This window comes from Macrobrachium rosenbergii, chromosome 5 (genome assembly GCF_040412425.1).
Source record: "Macrobrachium rosenbergii isolate ZJJX-2024 chromosome 5, ASM4041242v1, whole genome shotgun sequence".
Classification (NCBI taxonomy): Eukaryota; Metazoa; Arthropoda; class Malacostraca; order Decapoda; family Palaemonidae; genus Macrobrachium; species Macrobrachium rosenbergii.
Window position 1 is genome coordinate 10,184,348 of NC_089745.1, and position 22,057 is coordinate 10,206,404.

The 22,057-nt window shown below is 35.3% G+C and overlaps 1 protein-coding gene across 1 annotated transcript; it reads left to right on the forward strand.

Annotated features, from left to right (window-relative positions):
* Positions 1–3,962: 3,962 nt before the first annotated feature.
* On the forward strand, positions 3,963–21,792 carry PIG-T (phosphatidylinositol glycan anchor biosynthesis class T). The gene is made up of 12 exons (XM_067103490.1): positions 3,963–4,016; positions 4,140–4,438; positions 6,962–7,142; positions 7,442–7,573; positions 8,885–8,990; positions 9,563–9,649; positions 9,770–9,949; positions 10,863–11,064; positions 12,752–12,889; positions 13,630–13,879; positions 15,540–15,701; positions 20,745–21,792. The coding sequence occupies exons 2-12, from the start codon at positions 4,249–4,251 to the stop codon at positions 20,968–20,970; spliced, it is 1,854 nt and encodes a 617-aa protein (XP_066959591.1). The 5' UTR covers positions 3,963–4,016; positions 4,140–4,248; the 3' UTR covers positions 20,971–21,792.
* The last annotated feature ends 265 nt before the right edge of the window (positions 21,793–22,057 follow it).

A 22,057-nucleotide genomic window follows, 5' to 3' on the forward strand; every position in this document is an offset into this window, starting at 1 on the left:
AAATAACTATACCCTATAACAAGAGTTAATGAAGTTATACCTCAATACCCCTGTCCCCATAGGGGTGTAGTGCCGTCAATGCACCTCATGCGGTGCACTGTAGGCATTACTTAAGGTTCTTTGCAGCGTGCTTTCGGCCCCCAGCTGCAACCTCTTTCGTTCCTTTTACTGTACCTCCTTTCATATTCTCTTTCTTCCACCTTACTTTCCACCCTCTCCTAACAGTTGTTTCATAGTGCAACTGCAAGGTTTTCCTCCTGTTACACCTTTCAGACCTTTTACTGCCAATTTCCATTTCAGCGCTGAATGACCTCACAGGTCCCAGTGCTTGGCTTTGGCCTAAATTCTGTATTCCGTTGAATTCAACTCACGCGTTGTTGGGATAGATGCTTAAAATTGAAAATGATTACCTAATTATTAATTTGTTTCTTTGTAACCAGGTCATATATTTGGCAAGGTCTTGTAGGCCTGTCATGTTCTCACCTAACTCCTAATTACTTTCAACCAAGCACCGCAATGGAACATTATAGATCTTAATCATAACACACTGGATAGTTAACTGAACTTACTTGTGCTGTCAAAGAATATGTAGTTGGTATTGTCTCGGTGAATGGTCACTAACCTAATGCAAGTGTGTCAGGTCTCGGCGTCCCCGTTGCCATGGTAACCAAGATGTACGACTGCGCGTTTGTTCACGACTCCCTAATCCACGTGCATCACTGTGTCACTATGACAACAGAGGCTCTCTCTCTCTCTCTCTCTCTCTCTCTCTCTCTCTCTCTCTCTCTCTCTCTTTATTAGATACTGAAATGCATCGATACCTTAGAGAAAAGTGATAGAATCGTAAATATTTGTCTAGTTTATCTCGCTTTCAGTATCTTCACAAGATTCTCCACTGTTATTTTTAAGTTCGATAGATACCTAGTAACGCTCAGTTCTTGTCTACTTTGCGAAACTTCTATAAAAAAAGTAAAAGTGCGCTGAAGTTTCTTCGGCGCAATCGATTTTTCTGTACAGCGTATAATCAAGGCCACCGAAAATACATCTATCTTTCGGTGGTCTCGGTATAATGCTGTATGAGCCGCGGCCCATGAAACTTTAACCACGGCCCGGTGGTGGAATGTCCTATACTGTTGCCAGATGCATGATTACGGCTAACTTTAACCGTAAATATAATAAAAAAAACTACTGAGGCTAGAGGGCTGTAATTTGGTATGTTTGTTGATTGCAGGTTGTATGATCAACTTATCATTTTGCAGCCCTCTGGCCTCAGTAGTTTTTAAGATGTGAGGGTGGACAGAAAAGGTGCGGACGGACAGACAAAGCCGGCACAATAGTTTTCCTATACAGGACTGAAAATAGATAAAATATCAAACACCTTTTATTCGACCAGGAATCGTCTTAGCGGAGAGTGACGTCAGTTTCAATTCGGCTGCCTAATTCTCAAACTCCAAAATATCAAAATTTCACAACACGCACATATACGCACACACACGGGAGGCGAAACCTATAGTTGCTGTTCGTCTTCCCCAAACCTGGGGCATAATAGAATGACTGAATGAGTTGCAAAAAATAAATAAGTAAATAAATATTAACCTTCCCACCTTTGCGCCGAGATAAACCAAATGGCAACCATGAGATAACTTTCATGTCACCCATGAGAAAGGTAATTCATGTAAACGTGTTTATTAGGACCTACAAACCCAGATACAGTCTGTTATTCTTCCGTTGATATTGAATTTATAATGATAACGGCACCCCCCTAAAGGGGGGCGGGGTGGTTAGTGCCGTCAGTGCACCTCACGTGGCGCAAAGTGGGCATTACTTAAGGTTCTTTGCAGCGTCCGACCCTTCGGCCTCTAGCTGCAACCTCTTTCATTCCTTTTACTGTGCCTCCTTTCATATTCTCTTTCTTCCATCTTACTTTCCACCCTCTCCTAATAATTGATTCATAGTGCAACTGCGAGATTTTCCTACTGTTACACCTTTTAAACTTTTACTCGCAATTTCCGTTTCAACGCTAAATGACCTCATTGGTCCCAGTGCTTGGCCTTCGGTCTAAATTCTGTATTCAATTCAGTTCAACTCACTGACTACTTAGCGTCTGTCCGTAGTTTATTCAGTAGCGTAGTACTAGTTTAACGTTATTCGTAATAACTTTATTGTGCATTTCAAACTATGAGCCGAAATGTGAAGCTTTCAAGGTCTTTAGGAAATTTACTTTTATTTTTCAATATTCTGCCACATCGACGGGGTACGGTTTAGTGCATAATATGTGGCATACTGTAGACAACACTAAGGCTTCTCTGCATCGTCCGTTCAGACATCAGCTGCATTTCCTACTTGCCTTTTACTTTTCGTCCTTTCCCTTTAGCCCTCTGTGTCTAGTGGTCCGACGTCTTTAACTGTTCTCGCTACAGTTATCACCCTTTAAGAAAAAATCCTTCAGGCCAACACTTGATCAGTCAAGAGATGTGATTCGATGGTTGCTTGATTTACCTTATGATGATTGAGATTTTAAATGTTTGGATCTCAGCTCTCAAAGGACACAAAGTACAAAGCCAGAATTTCGGAGAAACTTTTGTAAAAGCACTGTTGTTGTTAGGTTAATGGGATATGTAAAAATCACGATGTTTGCTGATTACTACGAGAAGCTGCATTAGATTTCATATTCGAACAAAATTATTAACCTCTATCTGCATTTTCCTATTAATCTTATTAATCTTATTTCAGAGAATTCTTTTGATAGGTAGCGTGTATCTAGAATTGCCTGTCGTTGCTAGAGTCATTCGTAATCTTTAAAATATGTTTTATGACTCATCCAGGTACCAAGACGTTTGGATGTCCAAAGTATTTAAGAAACAATGCACTCGCAATGTACAGCCCTAAGATGGTACAATAAGACGGTATATCAGGAGGATTAAGGATACCAAGTCCACCAAGAAAAAAATAAATATTCTACTGTTCTCTGAGTGTTATGATGGTGTGGATATCAGTTAATATGGAATGTGCCGTATGATTCGTTGAGTGTCTCTGCATACGCTTTTGCTGGTCCCGCAGGAGTTTCTATTATTTGAGACAAACTGATTCAGCTATGGTCAGTAGGGGTATGGATGACACGTGGAGTTTCTTGTAGCTAACTGTCCTTCGCAGGCCTTAGTACGTAGTACTCTTGATGGGTAGATGGGTATTCGGAGAAGAGGTGGATAATAATAATAATAATAATAATAATAATAATAATAATAATAATATTAATAATAATAATAATAATATTATTATTATTATTATTATTATTATTATTATCATTATTATTATTATTATTATTATTATTTGTAGAATAAATAATGTTTGGTTTTCAAAATGAAAACCAAACATTGGATGCCTCCATTGTTGATCACATGGGTTCAGGGCTTCCAGGGACTTTTCCTTACTTTTTTTTTATTCTTAACATGTTTAATACTGTAGGTCGAAGAGGTTCTTCAACACTACATTGCATACATCAAAATATTTAGCAATTAAAAAAATTGCCGTAATTGCTAGGGGACACATTCATTAAAAAAAATGTATAAAATTATAAACCTCTGTATCACTCTCTCTCTAAAAAACAAATAGATTCGTGATTGCAACAAGAGACGATAATATAAAACATCTAGAGCCATAAATCTGTCTCTTTCTAAAAAATCAAGAAAAAATAAAGAAGATTCGCGAACTGACATTCTTTCCCGAAAAAGTTCGATATGAACAGACAAGACAAATTACAGCATATAAAATGGTCGTGGTAGCAAGGTTGGTATTGACAAGGTAACGATTTTACAAAAATAGCAATATATTTTAATTAAATTTAACTATTGCGCACGAAATCGATCTAATAGAAAACGAGACTACTCGAATTTCTTATTATTATCGTTAAGAAATTAAAAGAAGAGCCGTTCAAAAGATTATTTAAGGAAATCATTTGTTGTCATGACACCATCGTTGCCACTTCCAGGAAAACGCTACCTGTAGTAATATTTTGGGTTGGTCTTCGTCACCTGGATTTTCAGTCACGTGACGTTATATAGCGCAGTAACACTGCCATTTTAATGTAATAATATGAGTGTATAAGGTCGACTTATATAGGTGCGTTCTTTTATTGACAGATTCTACCCAAGGGCGGCTTGAAGTGTAGATGATCTCAGGAGATGTTTACTTTGAGAATCACGCAACAGTAAACCTACCGGGAGGACCCAGTGTTTGACGTGTGACACAATGTCAAAATTAACTTTAACTGTCATATTTGTTAGCGTGGTTTGCGTAGTTTGCGAGGAGTCGAACACCTTTACAGAAGAACTACTAATTAAGCCACTTGCGTCCGGGCACGTCCAGTCTCACTTTGAATTCACAACTAGGTGGAGTGGACCGGAGATTGAAGGGTCCATTGAGAATTACAGAGATTTTGGTAAGTTTTTGTGATAAGGTGGCTTATTCTGTGCTTAATCCTTAATCCAGGAAGGATCAGTAGTCTGTAACTCTTTTCACTGGAATCTTTAGCCTTTTTCCTTTTTTTAAATGTTAGATAGGCTAAAGGCCTAGCCTAGCCTAGCCTTTCATGGGGATAAGCTAACTGACCTAGTCATCAGACTGGCCTAGGCCAAATTTACCGAGAGGAGCGGATGCAGAGTAGGGAGATTGGGGTTGGCGTGAGAAATCCGACCTTGAAAACGGGCCAAAATAACTACTTATGCCTACAATGCTATATCCTGACTTAACCAGAACTTACCTTCCTAACTTGATTTAGGTCGCCATACCCTGGAACCTCCCCTCCCTGTAACACTAAACATGAGCACATGGACTGGCCCAGGCTACCCCTTTATGTTAGTACGTTCAAATTACCAACGTCTACCCCTGTCTTCCTACTCTGCATGCTACCTCCTTGAGTTAATGTACGTAACTGCATTCTTTGCCTTGCAAGGCTAGGTCCCACCAGCCGAACCTTTATCCTGTAGAACGTTATTTAAGGGTACAGATCCCTCGAACCTAACCTTACCCAGCCTAATGTGCTGGGTCCTGTATGATTGGAGATGGTTCGTTGCCGCTGGACATTGCTAACCTAACTCGACATAGCCAATACCCTACCCCTCCCCTGAAGGCTAGCTATTACTACTTCATCATTATTGGTCATGTGAATTTAAGCTTTAGATCAAAATATAAATGAAGGAGCTGGAATTCCCAACTTTTGTTAGGAGACTATTACTGCCGCCTGGTTCCTGCCAGTTGCCAACTGGGGTATTTATTACATTTTGTTCATGTTTATGTTTGTCTTTTGTTCATGTTCAGGCGTATGATATTTACTGGACGGTCTTTTATGTATGGTTTAATGTTCACCCCCAAGGGTTTGATACTTAACATGGCTCCCATTTTGCTTGCAAACTGGTACTTACTGAACCTAGAGGAGCATGGTAGTAGTCTTCAGTTTTACCAGGGTTTCCATGCAAGTTCCACAACCACAATAAATCTGCTTGATTTACAATCTGATTGATATTTAGAGACATTAAGATGAGGTGTTTTGTGTCCAGTAAAAGTAATAAACTGAGATTTTGAAGGTACTGAGTGAAGTTAAGAGAGTGAACGTGATGAGACTTTATGAAGACTAGAATTGTACATTTCTTTGTTTCCCTTTAAAAGTCATTAACACTGTTGATGATGGTTTCTTTTGTGTTAAAACTGAGTGAACCATTTTGGTATTTTTCTTTTCATGTAGAATTCTGTTTCCTCCTGAAAGGAATTTGGTGTTTGCACTTGACACTACTACACCCAGTCTGTAGCTGAAGTTGGGACTTCAAGAAAGAACAGAAGTTGAGTGGCGTCTAAAGATATCCAGGAACTTCACCAGGAAAACTAGTGAAGTTTTTGCTGGATGAAAAGTTGCGAGAGCTTGAAGTCATTAAAAAAAATGCACTAGTGCTACTTTTGCATACAGTGCTTAACACTTCTGAAGCACTTTCAAAAAATTATCATCATATGTTATTGGTAAATTTTTTTCCAATCATATTCCATGAGCAAACTGTTTAATGAAGATTTTAAGTATTATGTATTAAATGAGTGGATATGTATGCCATTAATGTAGGCTTGGGTAGGCTAAGTAGGCTAGGCTGCTGGTGAAAGGTACTCATGTAGCCTGGATGGACAAGACAAGTGTCTTTTGGAGAAGAAATGGAAAGAAAACAAGTCGATCAGGGTCTGGATATCAGTATTTTTTATAGTTTAAGGGAAGGTGTCATACTCAATTACTGGTCGCTGTGATAAATGCTATACAAAATGTCTTATTACTGGACTATTAGTGTTGAAATTATAAGAATGGATTTAAATTTTGATAATTCAGTGGCAAAAATCAAAAGTATCCATGTACAAGTTGCACAATGTAAGCATTATGGGGAATGCAGTAGGGTGAAATTTGATGAGATTTCCATGTGCTAGTTAGGTACCATCAGACTGAACCTAACTCATCATTGGCTCTGGCTCTACCTAACATGTTGTAGGTTGCTGTGACCCTAGCAGTGGGGTTTTATCCTCTGACCCCCGGGTTTTGCCTGCCTTGAATTGTGAAATGGCTTGGGAACACTGGTGAAGTTTTAGACATTATTGGAAGAATTTATTTATATTTCACTTGAATCTGATTGAATATGATTTATAGCCTAGACTAAACTTTTACACTTGCTATTCAGTGTAGGTAGGCTAAGAGATTTATCTGCAAAATGCATCACATATAAAAGCAGCCTGGTAGAAAACCATCATAATAATGTAGCTGATAAGCAAAGAAATTTTGGAAATTGGTGTGCTGCTGTATTCAGATTTATTTACCTTTGTATGTTTCCATGACATGGAACACTGAATATGTTTTTAACTTTGTGAGCAGTTGAGTAGGCTGTATTCCTGTATTCTACAATACTGAGTGTAAAGGATGTTTATTAACCTTTTTCAGAGTTTGCTCATTATGATTTGTTTCCTCGAGCCCTTGGAGAAATTATTGAAGCATATCATGTCCGAGAACTACACCTAAGCTTAACACAGGGATTATGGCGGCATCGTATGTGGGGATATCCAGTGATTGATGCACCACCTGGTGCTCAGCTGTGGGTTTGGTTCAATCCCAATGTACATAAGTAAGTTTTTCTTTTCTCTTGAGCAAGGCTTATGGTACACGAGGAGTCTGATGATTGATATACTTACCATTGTCAGTTATTATAATTTTAATTTGTATTCGAAATGAATCCTGGCCATTGCCTATCTTTTGTGGGTGAAATGATACTTCTCACATTCCTGCATTATTTTTATCCCAGTGTCATTTATTGCAAATCTTATAATTCTTGGGAATGTGGAAAGATAGTCTGTTTTCATATTGTTATATCTTTTTTATTTGCGAGGAAAAGTACATATCTGTAAAAGTTTCTTTTCCATACAGCTTAGATCAGACATGGAGGGATCTTGTAAATGCATTAAGTGGACTTGTTTGTGCATCGTTGAATTTTATTGACTCCACAAACACAGTATCTCCTGAACTGAGTTATAGACCACAGGGCCTTGCTGAAGAATGGTAAGTTATGTATACTGTGTTTGTGTAAGTAAACTTGAGGCTTTGTTATTTAAGAGATATATAAAAGGTTGTTGATATTCTTTAAGATATACCATGACAGAAGAAAAAAAGCTGTTTAAGAATGAGCAGTCTGAATCAAAAGAGCTTGGCAAAAATTAGGTGCGTAATTCCACTAAATTGAAGCTTAACTCAGTCTGGATAAATGAATGTTCAAATATGACAGTCTAATATACAGTAACAGTATGTTTCTCCTTTGTCTTTAGTTAACTTGTTCTAGTTAATATTTAAGAAAACCTGCCTTCAATAAAGCTTTTTTTTTTATTTCACAGCCTGAAGGATGATAATAATAAACAGTGGTTCTATTGAAGATAATGTCAGTGATGATAAAGAACAATTTTTTGTTGTCTGGGTTCAAATGTTTGTAATCCAAACAGAGACTTGTTTAGTTTTCTGCCAAAAACAGCTGCATTTGCATGAAAAAAGGCTGTTAGAATCTTTCAAGAAGGTTATGAAAAGATAAAATGATGAATAATTTCAGTATTATAAAAAAGTTTAACCAGGACATTAGACAATTACTGTACTGCATATGAATTAAAACTGTAGTTGAACCTATGTGAATATTTAATATAAAGAAAATGTAATTACTGATTAGCAGCTTATTTACTTAATAAATTCTTGCTTAGGTTCTGGGAGTACTAACAGCATACTTTGATTTTGTTGTGATTGTCATGACATTGTGGTAGTGGAATATCAATAACACTAACCTTTGTTAGAATGCATTATAGATAAAGGGATTATGATATCTTTGTAAAGTTTACATTTTTCTAATAGATAAGTGTATTAGATTTTTAAAGCTGAAGTTGTATTATGTGTGATAAGGGATATGCATATACCAAATTATAACATTCATATAAGTTGTATGAAAGTTTTGTAATTCTATTCATGCTCTGGATCATTAAGCAGAATAATTAATATTCAGAATACAATAGGAATTTTGGCTGAGAAAATTTTGGTTACACCACTATTAGGTGTGTTCATTCAGTGGACTTAATTTTTATTCTTCTTGAATTTAAGTTATTGATGAAAGTTATAAGTGTAGGACTACAAAACATTTTAAAGTTCAAGTAGTGGTGTATTTTATATTTATCATGTAATTGAAATTGGAATAATTTTAAAGATTATTTTTCAAATTTTTCTTGAAGTAGTCAGTCCCTTTGAGATTATATTCTGTAATTACAGCCAGGTTTCTTATTTTTTGGTTAAGTTGCAAGAATCTATATTAAAAAGTATAACTTCCCATTTGTATTGTAGGTATTCATCCAACTCGTCATACTTGCGTTATGCTGCTCTACCTAGAGAAAATGTCTGCACTGAAAATCTCACTCCATGGAAGAAGCTTCTACCGTGTGATACAAAGGTGAATTTGAATGAATTAACATGTCAGTGTATATATCATTTATAGCCCAGTTAATGTAGTATCTTGTTTGCCAGTGTTTATATGAATGTTTCTGTCACTGAAAATGTAACTTACTAATTTTGTTACAGCTTTTAGCCCTTCATTACAACACTTTACTGGTTAGCCCTACAACAGTTTAGAATTATAACTGGGGTTTTCTTTTCTTAATATTATGTATTCTATAGAACTTTCTTATTTGTTTTCTGTCAAGAAGTTATTTACAAAAAATATGTAACAGAATTATGGGAGACAATTGAGAGCCTTTTTTTCAGCATGGGAAGAATGTCATCAAATTGTTATCATTTGAAAAGTTAACATTTGATTAACAGGATAATTTTTGTCATCTTATCTCTTCTGGCATCAGAACCAGTAGTTATACTACCTACCTTTAGATATACATATAAAGAAGTTAATGCCTTCAAATGTTTTTTTGGGGAGCTGAGGTTTCCCTTATTATAAAATTCATCTGTTGTACCTATATAGCATACTTCTTCATACATATAAGTTCTGTAACAGTGGTGATATGATTTCAGAGTGGACTTTCAATGCTTCTTCACCCAACACCACTGTACACTGCACATTATCATGCTTTATCAATCCATCTACGGCCTACCTGCAAAGTAAGTGCTCAGTTAAATTATTTTATGCTCCTGAAAAGATAAATCTGTTGCTAATTAGTAAATGACATATCTTCTATATGTATATGTATCTGGCTGCTTACATGACTGCTTATTTTGCAGGACAAAGATTGTACTTCATCACAGCTAGAATTAGTCCAGGCATTATCTCTGGTTCAGGACCCCACAGTGTCAATGAATGGACATCAGGACTGGAGCTTGCATCATCTATTTTCAGCTCCTCTGGTTTCTGTGTGCCCCTTGGCTTCAAAGTCTATGATATATGTGGATATAACCAGTAATGTAAGTCAGATATTGGTGCTGGATTGTTGTAAAGTTTGTTCTAAAAGGACTTTATTTTTCATTGTTCTGTGGATATATTTGAACAAAGTTTGTACAAAATTGCTTCTGATTTCAGCCTTCAACATTTATCTTTGCTTAACCAGTACACCATCATTATATAGTCAGTTTCTCCCTTCATTGAGTTAGATGTGGGATAAGCTCCGCCCCGACTCTCTGCTGTCCTGTGCTCGTATTGCCTGAGCTCCTGTCTGTGTAGGTCTTCATATGTCCTCTTTTTCCATTATTTCCTGGGCCATCCTATAGGTCATGTCCTCCTACTTCCATCTGCACTGCTTCTCTGACTAATTGTTCCTCATATTTTCTCATCACATATCCCAATCATCTCAGTCTTTGAGATCTTAGCCTTTATTCATATTTTTTGTGTGCTGCATTTTGTCTTTTTATTTATATATATTTTATTGACATGTAAATTGGGAACTTGGTTTAATCTATGTGTGCACTGTCCTCTTTATTGTTGATTTATTCATATTCACTTACACTCAGGTACAGTATATACTGTGTATAACTTTTGAATGGAAGAGAACAGAATGAACATACAAAAGAGTTGTTCCATAAAGTGTCACGTCTTTTGATAAGATGATGATTGTTTTGATAAATTGGTTTGAGACTGCTGGGTCTTACCTTTACATTAGAGGTGTTTGGTGAACCATATTTTATTTCTTTTTTCATTTTATGGACAATTTGCCATGCTCAGGACATTTTCAGTGGTGTACAGTTAGTGTGTAAAGTTCTGTAACACTTGTACTTAATGATGCTTACTTCTTATGCTGGCGTAGGCATGTTTGAATGGAAATTCTTCTCAAGAAGTTTCTTTTCTCTGTGTGTGTATTTATACAGTGCTTTTCTTTCACAGGATAAGGATGAATTTTCACTCTTCCCCAAACCAGATTCTATTCAAGAAAGCGGATCAGGCCTAAGTTTAAGAAAATATGGAGTTTATGACATAAGAAAAACAGAATCTGGAGAGCCCTTTAACCTTGAGGCTCATTATAAGTCCCGCCATATCTATGGGTTCATAACTTCTCCTGTCCTCCATGTCTCCAGATTTATTACAGGTAATTCATTGCTTTCTGTTTCTAGTTTACAGTTGACTCCTGGGATTCGTGGACTCAGTGATTTGCTGAATTTTTCTGTGGAACATATATACAGTATATACATTATTCGTGGAAAATTCTCCAGTTCACAGAATTTTTCATAGAGAAATATTCACAAATTACTCTATTTTCTTATCAGTTTCATGAATAATCCAATTTTTTTTTATAAAACTATTAAAATAGGCAGTTATAAGCATTTTTAGAGGGTTTTAAGTATTTGCAGATTTGAGCTATTTTGGGGGTTAGTGGTGCGCATCCCCCATGAATCCCGGGGGTCAACTGTATATTGGTTATCAATAGAAATGGGATATTTGTATAAGTTTTTGGAGAAGCTAGTGGAGGAAGTTCTTGTAGGAGAATAACATTTATTGTGTGTTTAGTGGTGTACTGAATGTTTTTGTAGCTTCCCCTGTGTCCTTTATGTCTCATCCATTTTCCTTGGTCTTTTTTGGTCTAGTTTTTCAACCTTTTTAACATTACTCTGGTCAAATTTTAACCTCTCCATTAAGTAAGAATATATCTGTTTGAGGTGTACTGTGAGAAAGTAGGTTTATAACGTAGTGGTTGCATTAAACTGCTTTATAGGGCACCATGTTGTAATACTGCATATCTACTGTCTTGTAATCTGCACCTCCTTTATTATATTGGAAGATGTAAAGAACTTAATTTGTCCCATGTCCTCTGGATACAGGCAGTGGCTGTGTTTGGCTCTTGCTTCCAAGATTTAGTGAGAAATTAGCTCTCTCTGCTGGAAATACTGCCGTTCATATCTATTCCTGCTTGGCGCTATGTATAGTTTATTGTAAGGACTTTGATCACAATCTTTATAGTTGTTTTTAAGATGTTCCATTTGTAGGGGATAGTGCCATCAATGCATCTCATGTGGTGCCTTGTAAGTATTACTAAAGGTGGTTTGCAGCATCCCTTCAGCCCATAGTCACACCCACTTTCCAGCCTTTTACTTCACGTCTGTTCCTACTTTCTTTCTTCCATCTTACTGTCTAACCACTCCAGCTCCCTCTTTTCAAAGTCATAAGCGCTTAATGGCTGAAAGTGCTAAAGTGCTTGGCTTCATAGCTGAATATTCATAAATCAAGTATCAAGATGTTCCTTTCAAGAGGAGCTGCTTGACTATGTGCTACTGCCTACTAAAGGGTTTTGTTGCATCTTTTTTACGCAGCAAAACCTGTTAGACCATTCTTTTGGCTTAAACAACCTTGTAAATTAATCCATTCAAAGTTGATGTCAGCAGAGGGAAAGCTGGAGACATATTTTTTCATTTCTTGACCCATAAGATTTAGAACTCATCTCTGTTTTTAAAAACTTCCCAGGCTTGGAAGGATGGGAGTTGAAACAGTACCTGTTTTTACTATTTTATTCTCACTTTAGCTAAGAAGGATGCTTCACTCACCCAGTGAGTCTTACAATTTAATAGAATGTGTCTTATGGAATTGTTTATTCATAATTATGTTTGGAAAAATTACTAATTATATAATAAGGTTGGAATAACTTGAAAATTCTTCAGGAGTTATTTGAGAAAGGCCTTTATTAAGATTTATATATGCAGTTGTAAATCCACATAGTCTTTTGATCTTAATTATTGGTTACCATGCGTAAATCTCTCATTAAATTTTGTTTTATCTTTCAGGATATGGTCAGGAGAGTGGAAGCATAACTGTTAAATTTACAAACACAGGCTCTGAGGCCCTTACATTAGTGTATTTGGAGGTCTTACCATGGTATTTGCGACTGTTCCTTCACACGTCTCATGACCAAGATCAGCCATGTGAGTTTTTTTTCTTGTAATTTGGTTGTTTTATTTTTATAATATAGGCTTATTTGGTTAATACTGTTTAGTTGTGTCTTGAAACTTGAAAGGCTAGCCTGCAGTATTTGTAAAGAGCAACTATACGGGTTCCTAGGTTCCTATTTCACGATATCTGTTATTCATTTGTATTTGTTTCTTCTTATCAGGTGTATGTTTAACAGTTAGAAATATAGTATCGAATTAAATAGTATTACAAAACAACCCAGTACTTTATTTACTTTAGCTTAAATCTGCTGTCTCAGTCTCTACTCTGTACTTATTCAATGTTTTTTCCATTCTGTGCTCTCAAGTTTTAACATTTCCAAGTTCAGATATTCTGGCTACAGTAACTAAGTTTTATTCTGGAAAACATGATAATCAGTTTTAATGTTTCATTCAAAATTGTTTTTTCAAGTCAACAGGAATCTAAATTGAAGCATGCATGCAATTACAAGCTTTACATAATTGGTTAAGTTTTATTTGTGATAAAAAGAGGATATGATTTAAAAAAATTATTGCTAATTAGTATTACATTAGTTGTGCTTTGTGATAGTGTTGTTGGTATGCTTATATTTCAAGGTTTAGTTGTTGCAGTTGGCGAGCCTGGAACTCTTTTATCACTCGACATGAAGGTTTCAAGAATTTATAACACAAAAGTTTGATGTAGTTGTTGACATTTACATTATCAGAATCTTTATATTTATTTTGATTACTTGCAGTGTATGTCTCAAAGCTAGCTACTGCCGTAGACCGTGAACGTGGCTGGCTTTATGAAGCAGTGGTTGAGGTAGATGGGAAATCCACCGTAGAGTTAAGCCTTGAATTTTCTCGGGCTCTTTTGAAATGGCTGGAATACCCACCAGATGCAAACCATGGATTCTACATACCAGCAGCAACTATTTCAGCAGTTCTTCCATCCCCAAAGAATGTGTCTGTCAATAATCTTCGAGGAAGTAGTCTCAGAGAAAAGTAAGTTCTTCATAGTTTCTTTACACTGTTCTCTGCAAAGTGCTGCTGGAAAATTTAATATAAGTCATTTTAATAAGATCATTCAGTCACATTTCCAGACTCATAGAGGACTTGCATGAAGATCATGATTGAAGCAGGTTTGAAGTTAGAGAACTTGGGTAGTTAGGCAGGAAGAGAGTGAAGGGAACAACTGACAAAAAAAAAAAAAGGCAGAAAATAGTGTAGCTGGGTTGGGTAAGGAGATACTGCAAAGAACCATGAGTACTGCCTACAGTGTTCCACACAGGGAAAAGAACTTAAAACTTGAGAGTGATTCTACAATTACAGTATATCAATATTAGCTGGCAATGTGTATGACCAACATATATCTGAACTAAGTAACCAAAAGGTTAAGAAATTGTAATAAGAATGTTTATCATCTTCATCATCATCATCACCTCCAAAACTGTGTGATGCATATGAATTTTTATCACCTCCAACACTGTGTGATGCAAAGGGTCTCACTGGTATTTCTTTACTCTTGTCTTTCATGTGTTTTATCTTCCACAAATCCTGCTCATCTCCAGCCTTCCATTTCATAGTTCTCATGGGTTTTCTGACTCTTTTGGTGCCCAGAGGTGCCCAGTTGACACCACCACATTTTACTCTCCCAGGGCTTGTGCAAAGGGATTGTTGTAGATGGAATACCAGAGATTCTGGTATTCTATCTATACCATTCTGCCGTTCAGGAGAGTTCATTCATGTTACACTATATTGATTTGAATTGTGTGAGCAGTAATACACTCATTCCAATCTCTTTTTCCCATTCCATTGCACCATTATTCATAAACTGCTAAGATGTCCAGTCCACTTCTCTTAAATTCATATTCTTCCTGTTATATGTTTTCAGTTTAATTATACCTGTCCATATTCATAGCAGAATCTATGGATGATTCATTGGCTGTACACTAAAGGATAACCAGTTCCTTGTAGTGTGCAGCTTTTAGATGGTTACGGCAATAATCCCTACCCTTTCCTGTTGATCATCCAAAGTTATTGGCCAGGCATCCAGAGTTGAAGCTAAGGAAACAAAGCACTCTGTTTCCAGGGAATTTTGGTGATCACCCTGAACAAAATCGTAGTTTTTTTTATTTGAATGTAATTTACCTGAAGAGGTGTCAACTTAAAAGGCAGTAAGTGCTTGTACCCTGAACTAGCCATAATCCAGTTACTACCAGTTGGGCCAACTCCTTGAAGGCATTTACATACATCTTGTTACCCAGTTAACAATATTGGTCAAGGCTAGGATGCTACAGCTTTTCTGAAACATCATCAGTTGAAATTGATACTGTGACAGTGATTGTGGGAAAATTATTTAATCAACAAAAAGATACTACACGTATAGGATATTATACAGGTACTTGAAATGCATAAGGATTTTGGATCACTTAAACATTTATAATTAATTTTTATGAAAATTTGTGGACTTTTGTTGCCTTCTATCCTTCGATGACAGGTAAATAACTGTTACTGTGTTTGAAAAAGTTTTAGTTAACTTGGATGGCTTTTCTCTTTCTGTATTAGTATGCTATCAGTAAAGCCATATACTGTACATGTTTTTATTTTTTTATTATTATTGCTATTATCTAATAGTCATAATGTTGCTGTTTCAACTTTTCAGGTTAATTGTAGAAGATGGAAAAAGTTTTATTCGTATTCATACAGAAACTATATTGGTCAGTTTACCCACTCCTGACTTTTCCATGCCATACAACGTTATCTGCCTGGCGTGTACTGTGGTGGCACTGGCTTTTGGACCCATTCATAATATTACTACTAAAAAGTAAGTAGAGTTGCATGAATTACAAATGAAAGTTACTTCTTGTAAGTATTGTTTGTATGACAACATTTTCTTTTAGATTAGTTGTCATTTGCTTATGACCAAATAGAAAGTACTGTTTTTCATTAGCATACATTTTTGACACTCATTGCAGACAAACTCTTCATAACATTGAACTCTAAGTAGAATGATATAATGATGAATGATTCAAGTAGAGTCTCCTATTCGAAACCCATGAGACCATACACATAACAGATTGTTAATTTTTGTGATTTTGAATCAGTGTCTTGGTATATGTTGTATGTACTGTTGTTAATTTTTGGGATTTTGAATCAGTGTCTTGGTATATGTTGTATGTACTGTATACCATACTATAAGTGTACTGGATTGTATGATCCTTTATTGTAAATTACCTAACGTAATAAGCTTGAATAACCCAGAGGGTTTCACCTCTTTCCTTGCTGTATTTCATGTTTCTTTGGCTGCCAGGCATATTGATCATGAAATACAATTTTCACATCTAAGAGTGAGAATCCAGACACATCCAGGCCCTATCAGTCTGGCATCCCCTTGCCAGAATGTACAGGAGGTTACGGGAGTGTCAGTTCCCTTGCACCCTATCATGACCAGAAAGTTGAGATTTCTGGGTGCAGATTCAACTTACCAGTCAGTTGATAGACTATCCTCTCACCTAAGGAGTGAGTCTCATATCTAAGGCAATGGTTTTTTCTGGAAACAAATCTTAAATTTTCAAAGAAATTTTATATTTTCCCTAGGTATACAAACCAGAGTATTTATTATACTCCCACTTCAACTAAACCACCTAGTCCCTGTTACCAAATAAAAAGTGCTTCCAACAGTTTAGTTAGGGTTTCCCCCCAGTGACCCAGTAATCTCTATTCAACTACCTTGCTAATAAGCTTTAATGCGCTATTCCAGCTCATGCTAAAGAATACTCTTGTGGTTTCTGTACCTAAGAAAATGACATATTACTGCAAAAATTTGTGATATTCTCGCTATAACTCTCACTTTCACTTCCAGAACTTGAATTAACTCTATGCCAGTCACTATGATTATGCAGTTCTTCCTCATATGTATCAGTATTCAAATCATCATCACAAAAGTCCTCATAAATACAGCATTCATATAATTTTCATCTAAAGAATGAAGCTGCTCTTATTGCTTCAATATTCCTTTTTCACAAGGAAAATTTAGTCACCATAAGATATAGTTTATGCATCATAGAAGAAAATTGACCTTTTAATTCCCCAAAAGTGTACAGTTAACAGTAATTTTCCCATGACTAATACATTCTTAATAATTATGATGTAACAGTATCATGAATGAGAATTGAATGCAGCTGAGTTGAAATGGATGAGTGGAGATTATTATATTACAGTTTGTATGCTCTTTAACAAAGTTATAATTGAAGTCAAAATGTAGCATAAATTCAGAGATTAATTGGGTTGATATCTGTGAATCAGCGTACAGATTAAAGACGTTTTTATTTTTCAGAATTTTAGAAGAGATTGCGTATGTTGTGATAATTTATCCAGTAGCTCATCACTGTGTTTACTCAGATACCAGAGTTTTTGTATCTAGCTGCTGCAGAGGTGCCCTCAAAGTAACCCAATTTTAGGGTTAGTTAGTCATAAATGATTTGTTTAACCAGACCTCTGAACCCTTTTAGGATTCTTTGGGCTGGAACCAATTTTAGGGTAAAGTTGTGACTCATGTCTGAAGTTTTCACCAGCATTTTATTTATTTTCAGTTAAGTATTATGTTATATCAAGGACATTTTACTTAGCCCTGATCTGTAGTAAACAGTTTTGTTCATGCAGTATACACTAGGTTGTTCATGATTGTTCATGAATGTCAGTCTCTACCATAAGGAAATGGAGATGAACTTAAATGGCAGCAACAACAGTTTCTCTTAATGAAATTGATTCAGTTTTACGTACTTATGGGAGAGTGGATGGTTTAGTCCAAGTAAGTAGCCTTGAATAAAGTCAGAGCAAGTGAAATGATGAGGATTTTACAAAAATATCTCCTTGGCAGTCTTATGCAATTTTCCATAGTTTTCTGTTCACTAATAGACATGACATTACTGAAAGTATAATTTGTTTTATGAGGTGGTATGTTTATATCCACAACTTTTACTTCTGCAGCAAATTTCAGTTCAAAATTTCTTTTGAAAATTAATGATTTTTTAATTTTTAAACATATTGACCAGAAGGACTTGAATTTTAACTTTAAAGTTTATACAGTAGAGTACTTGAATAATAAATCCATCATTGCCTGATATGCAGCTTGTGTATGATTGATTGCTTGAGATAGGTATTCTACTAAGTGATGTTCTTTTTCTTGGATATCCATAGTAGCCTTTTTTATGATGTACGTTTATGTTGGTTGTGTTAATTACATTGATTTTGTTGAAAGACTGTACAGAAAGACTTTTATTTTGTACATCCTAGATAAACATGCATTTTTTAAGAACAACTTGTGTCATGTGTTAGGCCTGAAGTGTGTCCTTTTAATCTTTTTTTTTTTACTCTAAAGTAAAGTTAAATGTACTTATAAAATGCAACATACTATGTTTCATTATAAGTACAAGTCTGTATTTAACATTGTTATTTTCTGAACAATTTACCTAATCCTTTAAAAAGTTAAGTATGATAGTCTGGCATCAGCAGAAAACTACCAAATTTATAGATCCCTCAAATATCTAAGTATCTGGGGTTAGTCCTGTAGTCCTGTGAGGTTTATCTTCAGGATCCCTGATCCCTGTGATGTCCTGAAGCAACTTTAGTCCACATTGTTAAAAAATTTTTTCTTTCACTTCATGTGTCAATGGTCACACAACTCAAATTGTATGACTGTAATAGTGGAATAGATTGGGAAGCTGGTGTTCATGCTATTTTTTTTTTTTCCATTCTCACTACAGTTTTGTTGTTGTTGCAGTTTTATTACAATGAACAAAAACAGAATGAACAACTGAATTGTGCTGTCAGTTGTGTACTCACAAATAAATGCAAGAGTTGGGTGTTTAGGTTCCATTATAGCCCATTAATTTACGATTATTTTTTGTCATATTTGCTTATTTATAGCTCTAATGGTTAGATTTTTTTGTTGAAATGTCTGCTACAGTGATAAACTGTGATTGAGTGAAAAATATAAAGTTATACATCTGTCCATAATTTTGGGATGTAACTGTGGCTAGTTCTTACAGCAAAGACAGAGTGAGGAAATTTGTTTTAAGCATTGCATCAGAGGCGAACGACAGATTAAGTGATGTAAAAGCAATTTATGAGAAACAATTAAAAAAGATTTTCATGAAAAAATTGAAAACTAGTTTAAAAATCCAGTTTGATTATGAAAGAGGCCACAGTATTATTTTATAGGCAGCGCCATAAAGATAAGTTTATTGATTGATTTTTTAGTAAAACAATTTTTGGTTTCAAAGAAATCAGCTGATTATAAAAAAGGTCATAGATTGATATCGTATGCCATGGCATTGAGATACAGTAGTCGGTAATATTCCAATTTCCTCCTTTCTGTAGATATACCCATTGTTATCCATTATATGCTACTTTGTCTTGCCTGTGTTTCAGTTAAAAAAAACTTTATAGTGGATTTTAGTAAAATATAAATAAAATGCCAGATCACATGCTGTGAAGAATTGTTTTAAACTATGTGTGAAACATTTTGTTCATTTGTTTGTCAGCTTCCAAGGTAATGATTAACATTCGTAAAGACCATCGTTCAATTGATGTCACTCTAAACAACCTTCAGTAAGCAATTATCGTTCTAAATTACTTTTTGCCAAGCTGAATTCAGACAACAGTTACACAGCTGTGATTTCATTAAGGCGTCATTAGTGAAGATATCTGAAAAAAAAATTTAGTTAAACAGTTTTTGGGTATTCGTTCATGGCCTCAGAAAAGTAGGTCCATTGCTGCCTATGAAAGTATAGACTTCATAGTTTTGGCAAAATAACTTTTAAACAAAGATTGTGACTCCAGATAATTTAATGATGTATTTTAAAAATGAGGTATTTTGTGTATGTGTTAAATAAAAGTCTGTATGTCATTCTTTGATTACATCTTTGTATCAGTTATTTTTAAAAAATCGCTGGTTGATGTTTATGAATGTTTCAATTCTTTCAAACAGTTTATTTCATAATTTGCAGATCATTCTATATGATAATTACTGCCTTCTTCCTTTTCCATCTGAGCAAAGCGTTAGGGGAAAAATTTTTTGTTTTCCAGTGATATGTAATGCTATTTATGCCAGCATTTTCATATATGACAACAAAAGTTGTGATTTTCTGTTTTGATTGGTTTAATAACAATCCTCTTTAAACAGCCTCTGCTTGTATGGGAGATGGAGTTAAACCATCACCCAACAATCTCCAGATGTCACCTCAGTGTTACCAGATGTCAGAATATTTGTGATAAATTTTGTATTTGACGTTATTGGAATCTTAAGGGATGAATATTGCAGTTCATTTGATGTCGTTAAAATTGTAAAGGGTTAATAGCAGTCTGTTAAAAAGGATTATTATTAGTATTATTATTATTTTATTTTTATTATTAGTTGAGTTGCAATCCCACATTAGAAATTCAACAGATTAACAAGACCACTGAAATAATTGCTTTAGCTCTCACGGAGTTGGCCCTTAGTTAGAAAAGCAGGATACTGTAAGCCCAAGGGTTCCATTAGACAAAGCAGCCCAGTATAGCAAAACAATTTGAGATGTAAAGAATGAAGTATGTAAGAGAAATAACATTGCTTTTTTCAAAAAAACTTAAAATACTAAACAATGTGCATTTCTAGCTTTTTCAAAAAAACTTGTAATTGTAATCAAGTTTTCATTTAATCTTCATCTCATGCATTACTGTACACTGATTTGATGCAGTTTTGGATGAGGACACCCACTGAGGAGCTTTCTTGAGGATTTTCCTATGGCAAGGAAGTTTGACCTTTAGTCTAAGACCAGTATTAATCTGGTTGAGTTTGTTATTTTCCTGTTTGTATTTCATCCAGGTTGGTACTTAAGAAGATTGAAGGCAGTGAATCTCCTCTTGCCCGACTGATGAAAAAAGTGAAAAATGTCTTCAGGAGAGGTAAAAAGGATGCAGCTGAAGAACCAAAGAAAGAGGCTGTGGTTGTTGAAGAGAACCCACTCTACGAAGAAAGAGAAGAATTAGAAGATATAGAGGAGGAAGAAGGGAGTGAGGAAGATAAGTCGTGCTGTGAAACCAACAGTTGAGGAAGTGCTTATATTTGAGTTATAAATTGTCAGCATCATACAGGGAGAGATTGTATTTGACGAGAGTTGCTGTTGAATGTCACAGCTCAGGGAGGTGTCGTCATGTGTTTCTCAGTGGAATGGTTTTTGTTGGGACCATTGTAAGAGTCATGAAAGAACTGGATGCATGTTGGGGCCCTTAATGTTCTTAATCTTTTTATTTCAAGCATTTGCAGTGCACTAACATGAAGGGTAGTATCTGTAAATATAACAGTTATTGATAATTTTGTGAGTGCTTAGATGCCAGAGAGCTTTTGGTTATCATTGAGATTTAATGCAATTAATGGAGGTACATACCTGGGTAACACAATATGCCCTGAGTTACTGATATAGGTGCAGTGTTCTGTACAGTGCAATGATAATGTCATAGAAGTTATTTATTGTGGAGAAATAAGTTTTTGTGCTGGTTAGACTCTTCAGTGATTTGCTGTGTGTATTACTATTGTAGTGGGCACTAAACTTTTTGGGTAAGAGATTACAAATGATAAATGAAATACTGTGTCATACAACGTTGTGTATTTATTTTCTTTTGTACATTCCACTACACCATTGGCAGTGTTGAATGTCCATTATTCTTGTTCAGAAAACTTCAGTTGAGCTGTTTTTTATTTTCTCCTGGCAGTGTAGAGTTGCTTATTGTTTATAGATACAGTACATATTCAAATGATTTTTTTATTGTATTTTTACAGCAAACAGTGATTGTGAGTACATGTGATGCATTTTGTAAATGCAACTGTCATTGATTGTACTTATTTTTAAATACAATTTCTTTAAAAATGTGTAGTATGTAGTTTTCAGTAACCACTCTGAATCATCCTAAAGTGTCATGCAGTACAATACCTTTGATTTTGAGGTATTTCAATCTAGTTGGAACAAAACCTTGTCATAAGTTTTTTTGAGTTCAGTTATAAGTATAGTACAAGAAAAATTGTTAGACGAGGTAGTGCACAGAGAATTAACTTTTTAATAGTGTCTTGTCTAAATGAGATATTTACCGGATCATTATTTTTTTGCAACCATTAAGTTTGTTTGTATTTTGTATTTATTT